The 16,473-nt window shown below is 41.6% G+C and overlaps 1 protein-coding gene across 2 annotated transcripts in view; it reads right to left on the minus strand.

Annotated features, from left to right (window-relative positions):
• Positions 1 to 1,119: 1,119 nt before the first annotated feature.
• Pde5a (phosphodiesterase 5A) overlaps positions 1,120 to 16,473 on the minus strand; it is a 119,103-nt gene continuing 103,749 nt past the window's right edge. For both annotated transcript variants that reach the window (XM_060392801.1, XM_060392802.1), the window contains exons 19-21: positions 8,877 to 8,951; positions 7,920 to 8,003; positions 1,120 to 5,063 (exon numbers count right to left, since the gene is read on the minus strand). In XM_060392801.1, the coding sequence (XP_060248784.1) occupies positions 4,926 to 5,063; positions 7,920 to 8,003; positions 8,877 to 8,951 (297 nt within the window). In that variant the 3' untranslated portion in view covers positions 1,120 to 4,925. The remainder of the gene's footprint in view (positions 5,064 to 7,919; positions 8,004 to 8,876; positions 8,952 to 16,473) is intronic.

The following is a 16,473-nucleotide window of genomic DNA, read 5'->3' on the forward strand; positions in this document are numbered from 1 at the left end:
TTCCCGCTTTTCCACAAGACTCCCTATTTTTGGCTGTGAGCTTCAGCATCTGTTCTGAGGCACTGTTGGGTAGAACCTCTCAGAGGACAATATTTTTTAAATTAATTTATTTTGTATTGATTACAGTTTACTCACTTTATATCCAAGCTATAGCGCCCTGCCTCATCTCCTTCTATTCCCCTCCCCAAGTCCACTGATAGGGGAAGTCCTCCTCCCCTTCCTTCTGACCCTAGTATATCAGGTCTCCTCAGAACTGGCTGCATTGTCTTCCTCTGTGGCCTGGTAAGGCTGCTCCCCTCTTAAGGGGAGGTGTTTAAAGAACCAGCCACTGAGTTTATGTCAGAGACAGTCACAGTTCCCATTACTAGGGAACCCACTTGGAGACTGAGCTGTCATGGGCTACGTATGTGCAGGGGTTCTAGGTTATCTCCATGCCTGGTCCTTAGTTGGAGTATCAGTCTCAGAAAAGATCCCTGTGCCCAGATTTTTTGGTTCTGTTGCTCTCCTTGTGGAGCTCCTGTCCTCTCCAGGTCTTTCTTTCCTCTCCCCCTTCTTTCACAGGATTCCCTGTACTCTGCCCAAAGTTTGGCTATGAGTCTCAGCATCTGCTTTGATACCTTGCTGGATAGTCTTTCAGAGTCTCTCTGCGGTAGGCTCCGGTCCTGTTCCGTTTTCTCCCTCTTCTTCCAATGTTCATCTGTCCCATTTGCCTTTCTGAGTGAGGAATGATCATCTTACCCAGGGTCCTCAGAGGACAAACTTTATCCCTACAAATCTTGTAGGCAGGGTCAATTTTGGTAGAAGTTTTTGTGGGTGGGTTGGTGTTCCCCTCTCTCTGCTAGGAGGCTAGTCTTGTTAGTGGGTGTCCTCTTCCATCTCTATGGCCTCTGCTACTAGGCATCTCTGCTTGAGTCCCCCTCATATCCTCCCAGGAACCTACCCTGACTCAGGTCTCCAGCTTGTCCTTGAGATACTCCCATCTTCAGTCTCTCTTTTCTCTACAGGCCTTTGCCCCCTCACCCTTGCTCTCCCCAGGTCTGATCTCCAGCCTCTTAACTCTCTGAACCCATTTCCTCAGTCTGAACCCTCCGAGTCCCCTGATAACCACAACGCATTCAGTTCTTGTTCATTCGTTTTATTTTTACAGCACTGCAAACAAAGAACACAACGGACAACATGGTGACTTCACACAATGAAAACCCACCTTGACCGTATCTGATTCCACAGGGACCGGGGTGGGCGGGCGTGTGCTTCTGGAGAGTGACCCTCTCACAGAAGGATCATTGGAAATGGTTTACAGTGCGGGGACAGGAAAGGAAAGAAACCAACATTTCAACCATTTTAAACAACTTCACAACAAAACATAATTTATATAGCAACTCTTCTGCTAGTATAAAAATAGTGCCAGAAACTATGCATCTCTTCAGATATATTGGAAAGACATAAGAATACAAATAGATATCAACAGTGTCGAGTGATGGTTCATTAGAGTTCTTAAACTGTCATAGAAATTTATATTTTCAGCTATTTACATCACTTTCAATGACATTCAAGACGTGTCTACACAGGCTTTTGATAAGAATGTGGAAGGGTGAGGTAAGCTTTAATACTGCCTTCTTTGCTCTCTGCGAGAGGGCAGAAAGGGTCCAAATCTGCAGTCCATGAGAAGTCTGATTTCTGTCTCCCTGACTGGAATATGGAACCATGATCTATGTCATGGAAGGCATGACTCCTTACATAAGGTATTCTTAAAGCTATCAGCAAGTTAAATGATCCATGCTGACAGCAAGACAGAGTGTCCACGGACATATGCTTCATAGTCTGTATGTTACAGATGAAGAGGAAAGTGACAGAAAGCCCTCTTTAATTGCATGTTGAGCTGGCGGAATGAGAAACGATGCTCTTAGTCATCTCGTCTGCGGCCCGAGAGCCCCTTGGAGTTACTGTGTCTCAGCAGCTGGGCACTGCCCCTAACATGAGGAGAGGATTCAATAAGGGGTGGGCTGATGCGTGGGCGATAATGAGTAACTCAATCCTTATTTGAAACAGCTGTTTACAGGAGAGCAAGGCGACATTTCATCTTTTCTCATCTTAAATCAGGTTAAAGAGAAAGGCCATACCGCCTACCTGATAAGGTTTAGGAGTGTCATACAGTGAGGAACCCAGGAAGTTTGGAAATGTAATAGGTGCCAAGCCTCACACATTCTGAGAATAAAGGCACTTTACTGGTAGGCAAGAGCTGTGACTCAAGTTCCCCCGAGAAGCCAGTATTTCCAGTCCATTTTCATATATATCCTTACCTCCATGCTACAACTAAAAGAAACTCTTTTTCATAATTAAGCAACCAGTGAGGAAGCATCATTTTGGGTTTATGCTCCGACCCAGGTCTGTGTGGAGTGGATTAAATGTGTTTGTTTTCTGACTAAGGAACTCAATATAAGAAATGATCCTTGTGATGAGGTCACTCTACTTTAATACCCCGTTTTCCGACAGTGGTCTCAAAGGCCCATAAGGAAGGATCAAGAGTTGGCTGTCTTCTGGGACAGTCCCCTGAAACACAGGCTTTGTCCAAACCTAACTGCATGAGAAATGCAGCTTTGTTAGGTGCAAAGGTCAAGTGACTTATACACATTCACAAGCATCACGCCCGGCAAAGGCAAATCTAAACATGCAAGATTAGAAAACTTTACAGACAAGTTAGCAAAACACGGGGATTGTTCTGAATGAAAATTAAGATGAAATGTTATTATCATACTATTTTAGTACAGCCAGCCAAGCAATTAGTCACACACACAGTCTAGTCACATACACTGTGGGCACTGCCAATATATGGCAGCATGAGAGAGAAATTATAATACGATAACGTGATAAATACATGCTAACTTGAGTGGACACTACAAAAGGGAATATTCACATAAGAACAAAAATTATGACTTGTGTTCTTGTACCACAGACAGAAATCCATGTATGGAATGGTTTTTCTATAAAATAAAAATGATTTTAATAAAACAATATTCTCCTCTGTATGAACTAAAATATCCAGCAATAAAATAGAATTGTCATGGCACTGCTTTTCCTATCTTAATGCCTACGCTAGTATGTAAAACAAACCACTACCTAAAGCAAAACAAGAGAATTTGCAATCTACATATGGCCTCTCGCTGGTTAATATCCAGACAAGTCCTCCACAGATAATCTGTCATCTTTAAAAATACTCTCAGCGGCTGAAGTCAGAGGAGCGTGGAGAAACTACGAATGTATTTGACTGCATTTTAGCGTAACTGCTCAGGCACAATGTGCAGGGCGCAGCGCGGGGCTTACAGAATGTCCTCTAAGCAGTGTCTCTACTCAGGAATTATGTTACTTGTCCATAGGTGTATTCGGTATGCTGACATGACTATTATTAATGACAGTCTGTGTAATTTACACACCAGTGCATTTGAGGCAACCTTACAGGTTTCATCCATATGACAAGAAGTAAAAATAAAATAATATTCTGAAAAGTACAGGTATTACAACAACAATACATTTAGCATTGGGCGACAGTTCCCTGGACTGGCCGTTACCAGTACGAAGCAGTGCTAGCATAACCTGCTTTGCCTCTTCATATCTGCGTAAGATCAAAGCCACAATCAAATATACACACACAGGCTCTAAAACAAACATGTCGAATTTCAAGCAAAGAGGAAACGGAAAAGAACCCATTTTAACTCGAATTAATGTTAGAAACCTAGACCAAATATTTTATCCCTTTTGGGAGGACATGGGAAAGGGTGGAAATTAATAAATCAAATCCCTTTAATTCTCCCCAAAGTCAAACATTTCTGCACATTTGGAACAGATAATTCCTCCTCTAATCCAGCTGCTCAATGTGATTCATTATCTACTTCCAATACTGAATGTTATTTTACTCAGTCAGGAAGTTTTCCTCACACTGTTCCTCTGAATTCGTTGTTTGGCCTCCCTATTGGAGACAACAAACCTCTGCTACTTATATAATTATTTATTTTTCTTGTGAATTTCAGTTGACAGGAAAACAGAGGCCAGTTTTGCACCCTCCTGTTTGTTGTCATGTCTGACTTCAGGCAAGTGCTGCTGTGACCACTGATCTGTTGAAACTTAAATTGTTGAATTAAGGAGATGAAAAGTAAAATAAAATAAAATAGTTGTTAAAGTTTTCAGTATTTAAAATGTAGATTTCCAGAAAGATCTCCCAGGGAAATGTTTCTCTGGGATGAGGGTTACCCAGGGCCCTCCCACATCTGTCATACCCTCTCTGTTGGGACAGTCAGTGTGTGTGTGTGTGGGGGAGGTTCGTCTGGTCCCGGGCTTTGGGTGGGGTGCCTATACTGCATGCTGAAAGGCTGCTGCACGGATGGGTTGCCATTTAAATTTGCCCCATCACACAGATGGGTGAGAGCGCAAGTTCTCCCCATCACAGAAAGGGCAGAACAGCTAGACACCACATTTTGTTTCACAACATCTTAACTCTGTTAAGGCACTCCTGACAAGTTTATATTGATTTCTCCCTAAAATTCACTCGGTCAGCGTTCATCTCTTGGTGGCCTGAAATGTCTCAGAATGGATTCAAGCTGCCTCTAGCCCACTTTTGAGAAAGATTCCTAACCTGTTTGAAAGACTGGTGACTAAGAAACACAAAGGCCAGTTATTTACAGCCTCCAAGCAAAATCAAGCTGAGTGTGGGACTGCCACTCACACCATTCTTATTAACGTGTTAAGAGTAAGTATGGCTAATCATTTCACTTCAGTGGCGTAAAACAAAAAAAGTACAGAAAATAGGTAGCGGTCTCTAAACCATGTCGTGCTATGCTCTCAAAAGCTGTGCAAAACCAAAATAGCACACACAAAACTTGCACAGTGTTTGCCAAAATCAGGCCGTGGCAGTTTGCGCGTGAGGGAGGCTGTCAGTCCCGCTTGGCCTGGCTGTTCTCCCCATTCATCAGTGTCTTCTCCTGCTGCTCCGCAAGGGCCTGCCACTTCTGTCTGTTCTTCCTGCAGCCATCCAGCAAGGGCAAGCAGTCCTTTGATACATGGGTCAGGGCCTAAGAAAAAGAAAGGCGACAACTAGACGGCAGCTTCGGCCTCGGGCTTGCCACCAAGGGCCACATTACATCATTACACAAGCAGCCCCATAGCTGGCATTCTCAAAAGTCCTAGAAACACACACAGAGTGACTCCCCTCGAGCTAGACAGCTAAGGAGGCCTGTGTAGGGACAAACTGAGCATGGGCATTTCAAATAACACTGAGGGGGCTCGATGGGGACTCTGGGGTCAAATGACGGCCTGGCAGCAATGAGCATACTGCTCCTGTATGCAGTTTGGTTCCCAGGATTCATGTCAGGTGCCGCACAGCTGCCCAGCACTCCAGAGGGTCCACTGCCTCTGGCCTCTGGGGACACCTGTGCTCCTGTGCACACACCCACACAAAGACATACACAGAATTAAGAATCAAAATGAATCTCAGAAACACATAAGCACTGGGGTGTGGGGGCTACTTGTGTGGATCTACGGTTGATGCAAGCTGGCACGTGAGGGCCACGGGAAGCTGCACCCATGTTTTCCCACAGGCTGGTTTTATACAAGGCACTTTTCCCTGCAAGATTTCATTATTATTCACCAAGCATAGTGCTGTTTAGCTAAGGACATTTGCTGTAGCTTACTTCGTGATACAGAAATGACAAATACCCAACAAGGCTTAGTAATATTTTCTAAGTATCTTATGATCATTACAAACGCCTCAGGCTCACATCTGACATGCAGCTATGTATGCTTATATCATGGATTTAAAAAAATCAATTTTTGTTGAATGATATGAAAATATCTTATGGCGCATACACTGACATCAGTAGCTGTCTCTGACTCGTCAGACTATGAGAGATTTTATCTTCCAGTTTGCTTTCCAGGACTTTCTGTTTGATCTGCAGTGAGAGCATACTACTTTCATGATAAAAGCAAAACTACCTTATAAGATCATATGGATTCCCAACAGCATAAAGAGTGCTTACACAAACTACACAACGGAGTGCAATCTAGAAAGGCTCTTCTGATTACAGTATTTTCTGATTGCAGAGATGGGAAAACTCAAGAGCCATGGGTATCCTCAACTGAGAAAAGCTCTTTACTTAACCAGCAGGGAAAGTGTCTGTCATACAAAGGAGGCTTGAGGGTGCCTAGAACACTGCTCCCAGCTTCTGAGGATGAAATCCTCCACAAAGGAGGAAACTGCAGAGCGTGGGGAGGCAGCTGTGCCTTCTGTTCTATCTTCCCCTCCATCCTCACGAGCAAGATTATTTATTAAACCTGCTTTTGGTGGTTTGGATAAGAATAGCTTCTACAGTTCAGTATCCAAGTGGGTTCTCCAGTAAGGAGAATAGGGACTGTCTCTGACATGAACTCAGTGGCTGGCTCTTTGACACCCCCCCCAGAGGGGGGAGCAGCCTTGCCAGGCCACAAAGGAAGACATGGCAGCCAGTCCTGATGAGACCTGATAGGCTATGGTCAAATGGAAGGGGAGGAGGACCTCCCCTATCAGTGGACTTGGAGAAGGGAATGAGGGAGGGGGCTACAGCTGGGATACAAAGTAAATTAACTGTAATTAATATAAAAAATAAAAATTTAATTAAAAAAAGAATAGCCTCTATAGGCCCATCTATTTAAATGCTTAGTCACCAGGAAGTGTCACTATTTGAGAAGGACTAGGAGGTGTGGCCTTGTTGAAGAAAGTGTGTCACTGGGAGTGGGCTTTGAGGTTTCAAAAGCCAAGAACCAGGACCAGTTTCTTTCATTTTCTCTCTCTCTTTTCTTTTCTCTCCCTTCCTCCACTCCCTCCCCAATGCCTGTGGATCAGGATGTAGCTCTCAACTACTTCTTAACTATTCAAATACGATGCAAGTCTGCTTCTGGCAAGGACGATCGTGGACTAAACCTCTGAAACTGTAATCAATCACCCAGTTAAATGCTTTCCTTTATAAGATTTTTCTTGGTGGTGTCTCTTTACATAATAGAACACTGACAAAGATAACCCTACCCTGGACTAAGGATGGGAACTGAGCTCTCAAATGGGCTCTGCACTGACTACATACATATCTGGGGCGATATATTCTCTCTCCGTGGAAGACGAACTCTACACATCCAATTACTGAATCTGCAACATCTGGATTAGAAATCTTTGTTTTTGTCTGGTCTTAACGTTTTTATAATAGCTACAGGCTGATTTCTCAAATAAATAAAACTTAAATCCATTTGAACTTTTAGAAACAAAGACAGCATCTCCTTCCTGTACTGGGATAATAAACATCTAAACCAGTACATTGAACATTAGAAGAATCTTTTTTTGCTACAACAACAAAAGCTACAAAAAGCCAAGAGGTGAAACTGGCAGAAGGATGGAAATTGGAGCCCATACTCCTGTAACCTCCTCCTTTTAAAAAGTCCTCAGAAAAATCCCCTTAACAATATCTAAGCCACAATATGACAGTGAAAATAAAAAGTTCGGTGACTGTTTTTTTGTACTTAGGCTAAAATTAGACTCTAGAGAGATAATGCTAAGACAGAGTATGCAGGAAGTGCAGGAATATACCCCCAAGGACAGCAACAGCACGTGCCTCTTAGCATCACCAAAATTAGTGTATTGGTGTCCAGCACACCCTAGGCACTCGGTAGATATTTATACATGGAGTGAGTCAATGCCTTTGTGAAACAGCAAATGTGAAATGTATCCCTCATTCTCTACACACGTCACATTCGCCAGCAAAAAGAAACAATACCAGTGATAATTATGGCTTTTTTTGACTTGGAAGCAAAAAAATATGCATCTAGTGTTAATCTCTTCAATGTACTTCAGATACAATTCATCATATAATCTAACTTTAGCAATCTAGCATTTTCCCCGTAAATACCTCATAGAGCTGCAGGCAGATGGCATCTATGAACCCAACTTGCATACTTGGGATTTTATTTTTCTTCTCCCTGTTCATTAGATCCTGCAAACATACACAGACAGATCCACATTTATTCAAAGTACACAGAAAAGGTTGGCTGTAAAGAGATAAATCAGTGATAAGAAGACGAAAAAGGTGAATCTGATAATTATCATCTAATACTATATACATATACATGTGTGTACACACACACACAGACACACACACACACACACACACACACACACACACACACACACACACTCCAAACCCTACAAAGAGAAGTAAGAAACTAAAACAAATAAATGGCTTGAGAAGAACCATTTTCTCACATTTGAGATCAATATCTTTGTATTTAAAGGCAGTATGTATCAAACACTCTTTTGAAGTCACTGTTGCCTTCTAGGAATTTGTCTTCACAAACTAACACAGAAAGTCAATGTTCATCACGTTTGTAGCGATGAACATGGCAAATATTAGAGCAAAGAATGTAAATTAAGTTGTGGCTGCATTTATTTCATGTAATTATGATCCATATACACCAAAGATCATATTAGAGTAAAAGTGGCTTATGACATTAAAGTGGAGAAAACAAACTACAAGAAAAATCTGGGCCTGATGTGTAAGCAATTTTCGTCTTCCTAGCTTGTTTTTGCTTCTGTAATCAGCATGTGTAATTCTTCTAAAAAGAAAGAATGTGTTAAAAAGTAAAATGAGAAGCTGCATTCCCAAGGAGAGATTTCATAGAAGTAGTAAGAAGCAGTATACACTTTAGCCAAGTGTGGTCACATGCTGGCAATCCCAGCTCCAAGAGGCTGAGGGAAAGGGATTGCATGATTGAGACTAGCCTGATGTACACAGTAAGAACCACTCTAAAACAAGTCTATAACTTTAAAATGTGGCTAACGGTTCTCACCAACAAAACCGGACACTTACAGCAGGCTCGATGTTGAGTTCTTTTCTCTCTCTGTCTCCTTGATCGAAGAATTCAGCCGCCACGAGTTCCGCTATCTGGAACAGACAGCAGATTGAGTGTCTGGGTGGAAGGCGTGTTGTTCTTCGCCACAGAGGCTTTGAACTAAGATAATGAAGTCTAGCAAGCCTGTTCTTTCCAACACATCAGTAGCATCAGGATGAAACAGTAACCAGAAACAGAAATAATGCTGCGTTTGCGTTAACCAGGTCGTCACAATCATTTGATCCTCTGTGGCTAAGCAAGAAGAAACATGTTTCAGTTTCGCCAGTCAACGGCAGCACTGTGCCCATCTGAATGAATAACCAGAGAGCTACTTATTAAGCACCCATTTCTTTAATCTTTTTAACAAGCGCTTAATTCCTTGAGAATTTCATACAATGTATTTTGATCATATTCCCTCCTCTAAATCCACCTTCTCCTACCAGATCCGCCCCACCTCCTCAACTTCCTGTCCTCTTCCTTCCAAGATTTTCCTTGTTTGTTTTCAAATTCCTGGCCTCTTTTTTCATTAATGGTTGTAGTGTGTGTGTGTGTGTGTGTGTGTGTGTGTGTGTGTGTGTGTGTGTCTATGCAGATATATATTTCTAAATACATAAATACAAGCTTCTCAGTCAGTGCAATGCTACTTGTGTGTATGTTTTCAGGGCTGACCATTTGGTATTGGACAACTAGGGTGTGCTCTCTCCTGGCTGAGGAAGATGACTTCTCCTGCCCCCACCACTCTTTTAGTTGTCTGCAATTCTTTGTGAAGGGTTGAGGCCCTGTGAGCTTTCCCCCAACCATGCTATCATGTCTTTTGGCGTCATCCTTGTTCAGCTAACATTTGGGGAGTCATGTTGGTGAGACTGTACGGATGTAGCTTCCGACATTTCTAGGAGGCACAATGTCACAGCAAACTCTGTGTTCTTAAACACATGTTTATAAAATATATGTGAAAAACAGCACCGAATGCTGTACTGCAACTGGTTAACAGGCCTTTCCAGTTTCTCGTAATCTCTCTTTTGACCTTTTCTTGCAATTTCCGTTTTTGATGAATATTCTGGTTTGTTTGTCTTATAGTTTCTCGGAGTCTGAATTCCACAGACCACATTCTTGTAATGCCACTTGTGGAGTTCTCGAGGCTCAGCTGCAGTGACATCTCATTTTCTTCTCAGCCCAGCTCCTTAGGCAGTAGTGGCTAATTCTGCGGAGCCTGTCCCTCTTTTTGTGATACTGGTAATGATTAGTGATGTTTTCTGGAGTCCATTTATTTAGGACTTTTCACAAGGGTGACAGTGGAAGCCAACATTTTTTTAAGGCTTATTTTGTTAGTTTGAATACCGAGAAAGTTTCCCATATCAATTATTTGGTTATGCTTCAGTGTAATTCATACTTGGGAAAACAAGTTTCTTTCCAGTGTCCCTATTAAAAACCCACTGCTTCTCAATCATCTACCAAACATGACAACAGAAGGTTTCGGTTTTACTAAGACTTTTTATTACTTGAATTCTTGGATTTAAACATATCGATGCACTTCAGTCCTTCTGGGTGATCAACTTCTTCCATTTCGGCCACTGCAAGCTTCTTGGACTGGGTCTCTGTTCTCTAAACACAGCTCTACAGCTTTCTGGTAACTTCTTGCTTTCAGTGTAACAAATGAGCTTGCTATGCTCATTTTCTTGCTCCGTAGTTCAACCAGTCATGTCTTGATGGAGCCATGGATGTGCCAAATTGAGCCAGTTTAGAGGCCTCGGTCCAACAGAAGCTCAGTACCAGTGGTTAGCGGGTGTGCATAAACTCTTTCAGGGGATGGAGCTAGAATGCAACGTACTTTCCTGGAATATTTCAAATTCAAATTCAGGACGATGGGATTTCTGTCTAAGGCCTCCTGTCTCAGAGCCTCTCCATTCACACTGAAAATCGGGGCTCTCAGCACTGATCAAGCTTCTTGTCTGCCTTTGTCCACACCACCTACGATACTAATTGAATACCAATATCAATTACCAATAATAATGATTATTTCACAAAGTTTCACATTTATTTATTGTTTTACATGAATATTTTTCTTGCATGTATATCTGTGCACCAAAGGCCAAAACAGCATCAGATCTCGTAGGACTGGAGTTAGGTATAGTTGTAAACCACCAAGTGGGTGCTGGGAATTGAATCCGGGTCATCTGTAGGAGCAACACGTGCTCTTAACCGCTGAGCAAACTATCCAAATAAACAGCAATTGTTATTAAGTTATTTCATGACTCATGTGCTCATCACCTGAGTTTCTTCATCACCTAATATTTACTCTTTCTGGTTCTCTTTTTTTTATTATACTGTATCTACGTGTGCATTTGTTTACATCTATGCATATGTATTTATATCATCTATCTCCATGTCTGCGTCTATACATTACAGGCCAGGCTCTACGTTTGAAGGAGAACATACAGTTCTCGTGTTTCTTCCTGAGACTGAGTGAACTCGCTCAACATCGTACACTCCAAGTCCACTCATCTTCATGAAGCTTCTGTGATTTCATTTTCCTCTAGAGCTGTTAGTATTCCAGTTTATATTGGTAGCGTGCTTTCATGACCTATCCATCTGCTTGACAGACAATGAGGTTGATTCCTACCCTTTGCTATAATGAATAAAGCAGCCATAAACATGAATATGCATATGTCTCTGTGATATGACGTAGAGTTCTATGAATATATGCCCAGGTAGATGGTCATATGGTAGTTCTATTTTTAAGTTTTAAAGGAACCATAATGACTGTACTAACTTGCATCCCCACCAGGGTCGAATATGGTTCCCCATTCTCCATATTGTCTCCGACATTTGTTGTTAAATTTGTTGATAAGGGCCATTCTCACTGAGGTAAGATGGTATCTCAAACACAGTTTTAATTTGCATCTTCTTGATGGCTCAGGATATCAAACACTTTTAAAAAATAGTCATTGGCCGCCTGTGTTTCTCCTTTTGAAAAGTGTCTATTATTTCATTAGCCCACTTGTGGGTTGGCGGTTTTCTTATCTGTCAGCTTTGCTGGTAGTTTTCTTTGCTGTATTTTCTTTGCCTTTTCATCTCAAACAGGCCCAGTTAGTTGCTATTGATGCTTGGAGCCGGTTCCTGTGCTATAAAAGAACTTCTATTTGCAAGTTCTGTCAACCCACCGTCTCGAAGAGTGCTCCCTATGGTTTCATCTCGTAGTCTTAGTATTTCAGGTTTTACATTAAAGTCTTCGATCTATTTTTAACTGACTTTTGACAAGTGTTGAAAGATATGAATCCTACTTCATTCTCCTCAAGGTAGACAGATTTTGTGGGCACCAGTTGTTGAATAGGCTTTCTTCCCTCTCCCCGAGTGCATGTTTTGTGAGGCCTGTGTAACCCCATTTCTGAAAAAGAAACTCCACCCTAAGGGTAAAAGGCCTGGGCATGAATTCCAGTTTCAAAAAAGGAGAAAACCTACAAAAATGTGCTTCGACCACTCACCTCTAGTAATATTTAACCATATTTAATCACCCCTAGCAACAGCTAATCAGTGAATACCTGGAATTTACCCAGGTGTTCTTTACAATAGGTTGAGTAAAACATTCAGGGTTTGGGCCGCAGGACACAATCAATCTAGTTTTATCATCTGATATTTGCTAAGTATCAGTCAATCACAAAACTGCCAGTTTGGAATTCCCCAAACCTCGTTGTAGCCCCAATAAAAACCCTGCTGATTTGGAGCTCTCAGTCCTGGTCTGCTGCAGTCAGTCCTGGTGACAGTTCTGAGCCCCTGCTGGAGTCTGAATAAAACAACCTTCATGCATTTGGAATGGAATCAGCTCCTTGGTGGTCTTTTGGGGTCTCCGGATCTGGGCACAATAGTTTCTTACCCCTTTATAAAAACTTAAGTGGGCATAGCTTTGTGTTTTATTTCTGGGTCCTTTTATCTATTTCATTAATACCTGTCTATTTAATCTTTTTTTTTGTAAGTATGTGTATGGGTGTTCTGCCTATATATATGCCTTCATATCACATGCAGACCAGGGGCCTGCAGAGTGGAGAAGCAGGTGTCTGGTCCCCTGGGGTTGGAGTTACAGATAGTTGTGAGATGCCAAGTGGGTGCTGGTAACTGAACCCGGGTCCTCTGGAAGACCAGCAAGTGCTGACTGCCTCTCCAGCCCTGTTTTGTAGGACAGTACCAGGCAGTCTTTATCACTCTAGCTCTGTAGTTTAATTTGTGGTTAGGTGTTGCACTGCTTCTCGAAGTAATGCTTACTCCTTCGAATTGCTCTGGCTATTGTTTTTTGTTGTTGTTTTTCTAGTTTTATCAAATCTTTCATTGATTTTTTTTCCTTTCTTTCATTTTTTGAGGGTTGGGGCTGGTGGATACATGCACACAATGTAATTGATAGGGAATGCATAAATCTAACGTGAAGCTCCCCACTTTCAGAATGGTTTCTCTAACTATACAGAAGTTCACTGAGATGCACAGAGTGTGGAGAAACAGAACTCTCCTCTGTGACTCAACTATTCATCTGTTAAAGGTTCCAAGAAGTGCCTCCGGGTCTGCTGGATCATATGGTCCAAGTAGTAGAGCAGCCTGGACATGTTGAAGAGCCGTTTCCCGTTCCAGGCCGCACTCAAAGCTGCCAGCTTTCCTTGTCCGTAGTGTAAGGACCAAAGTCACACACCTAAGTGAGGTATATGCTTTCTCCAGAATCCAAGTAGGCCACACTAAACGCTGTGTTTCTTTCTTGGTGGTGGGAGGGCCACGTGCAACAACTTATCCTTCACCTTGGAAGGAACACCTCTGTATGCCTCATACTACTAGCAGGACTTCTGGAAATTTCACCGAGATACAGAAGGCCCTTGAATTTTGGTTGGGTTTCTTTCCCGTCCTCTGAGGTGCATATGTGTTGTCAAAAGTGGTTGCTACCTAATGTGCACTTGGAACAATCAGCATAATGTCATCAATGTAGTGGACCGGTGTGATATTTTCGATATTTTTTTTTTTGGAAGAGACATATGATCAAGGTATTGATACCTTTATTTACTTATTTTTTAAAATTTCATGAGCATGGGTGTTTTGCCTGCACGTATGAGGGTGTCAGATCCTCTGGAACTGGAGTTACAGACAGTTGTGAGCTGCCATGTGGGTGGTGGGAATTGAACCCGGGTCTTCTTGAAGATCAGCCAGTGCTCTTAACCACTGAGTCATCTCCCCATCCCCTGACACCTTTTTTCTTTTCCTCTTCTCATACCTCATAAACTACACTTCCTACCTCCCCTCCAGGAGCCTGCTTAGCCTTAGGTCTGGCTGCAGGTCTAGAGGCAACTATTGTTGGGCCCTGAGGGATAACAGTATTGTCTTGCATGGCTTCTCCTTCAGGGAAAGTCACTGCTGGTTCAGAGACAAAGAAAAATTAATTCCCTCAGGCAAAGGCAGAAAGGGCAATATTACATTGCAGGAGGTCAGGGTAGATATGAATCCTCTGCTAGGGGTAGTCAGACTGCTTCCTCCAGTGAGATAAACCCTTCAGAATCTGAGAGTTCAAAGCCCTCAGCTCTGTAAGGTCCTCCTACACCTCCATCTCAAGTTACAGGATCCAGTTCCTTACCAATCCACACCCTCCGACAAGGGTTTGAATTTTCCTTGTTATTCAGCCATTCTTATAATGACGGCTTCAGTGTGATTTTCTGTAACCGGAGCTCTGTGGCTGCTGGAGAGGAGACTCCAAGGCACACTTAGCAACCGTCAGATTGTTTATGTGCCTCCGGAGCATCATTTCACAGCTCGCTGTCTCCCTGCTCACTGTATACTAGAAGCTGGCCAACTTTATCAGGAAGCTCTTCTTGTTCCTTTTGTTAATCTATCCAGAGGTGCTAGAAGCAACCAGACTACACTGCTGTTTTCCTTCTTTTTCCACAAATTGTCAAAGTTCTATGCACAGAGTACCCAAATTCCTTCTTCTTCCCAATAGTTCAATCAGAATAAGCAAATGTACATCTCAGCACATTCCTCAGATAGTTCATAGCATGTATTTTTAGTGCTCTTCTAGCTTCTGGGAGGTTCCAGTAACTGAAGGTGCCAGCAAGTTGAAAAAAAAATTCATCTTTATAATTCTTCATAATTCTTTTTTTTTTTTTTGTAGAACCACTCCTGGTACCACAATCTGTACTAGTCAGGTTTCCTTGGAGAAATAGAACTGATGGAATGAATATATATATATATATATATATATATATATGTGTGTGTGTGTGTGTGTGTATGTATGTATAGATATATTAGAATGTATAGTTTTCTATTTTAATTTAATATATACTTTAAAATGTGTATATATATATGTATATATATATATGTATATGACATTTATTAGAGTGGCTTAAAGGCTGTGGTGTAAGAAGTCTAACAGTGGCTATTTCCCAAGAATCCAGTAGTTGTTCAGCTGATCTTTGGTCTATCTTGGAATCTTGAAGAAGCAGGTTTTAATGCCAGTGAAGACATGTTTCAGCAGCAGGAGAGATGAAGTTGCCAGCCAAAGTAAGGGCAGGCAGGCAGGCAAAAAGCAAAATCTTCCTTTTTCCATGTCTTTTTATCTGGTCTGCTACGAGAAGGTATGGCCCAGATTTAGGGTATGTGTTTGACATCAAGATTTAGGGTAAATCTTCCAACTTCAAACAATCCGATTAAAAAAAAAATCCTTTTAAGATATGCCTAGCTACTTAGGTTTTAGTTGACTCCAGATGCAGTCAAGTTAACAACTAAGATTAGACATCACATATAGATTATGGGTCTGGCTAATCTCACTGAAGTCTAAAGAGAAAATTAAACACTCCCAAATGGATACAGGAATAAATAATTCAAGAACAGTAAAACAAAAGAAGCATTAAAAAAAGCCACACCACTACAAAAAAAATAGGAGGAATTAAAAAACAATTAATAACTTGATATTGATATTCTTGGTTCCTTAATAAAAAGGCACAACACACACTAACAAATTGGTTTAGAGAAAAGGAATCCATCTTCATGTTGCTTCCAAGAAACACACCACTATCAAGGACAGATACTACCCTCGGGTAAAAGAATTGGGGATTTTAGTCCAAACAAATAGAACTAAGAAACAGGCAGGCATAGATTTCTAACCAAAACTAGCCAGAAGAGCTAGGGCAGAACATTTCATATGTATTAAAGAAAAAAATCCACCAAGAGGAGATTATAATTCTAAACATTTGCGTGCCAAACACATGGAAAGCTAATTTCATAAAATAGCCATTATTAGATGTAACATCGCAGATTGACCCCAACACAGTGACAGTGTTTTTATTACTCAGTGTTTTTATACTCTCACCAATAGGCAGGTCATCTAGACAGAAATTAAACAGAGAAACTTGAGAGATGAATGACATTATAAATCAAATCAGACATTTACCGAACATTAGCCCCAAACACCAAAAAGTTGCACACTTTTTCCACAGCCCATGGAACTTTCTCCAAAACTGGCTACATATTAGAACACTAAGCAAGTCTTTAAAAAGATAAGAAGAGTTAAATGACACCTTTTATTTTTGTCTGATCACAAAATAATAAAGCTAG

The sequence above is a fragment of the Meriones unguiculatus genome, chromosome 10, assembly GCF_030254825.1.
Source record: "Meriones unguiculatus strain TT.TT164.6M chromosome 10, Bangor_MerUng_6.1, whole genome shotgun sequence".
NCBI lineage: Eukaryota > Metazoa > Chordata > Mammalia > Rodentia > Muridae > Meriones > Meriones unguiculatus.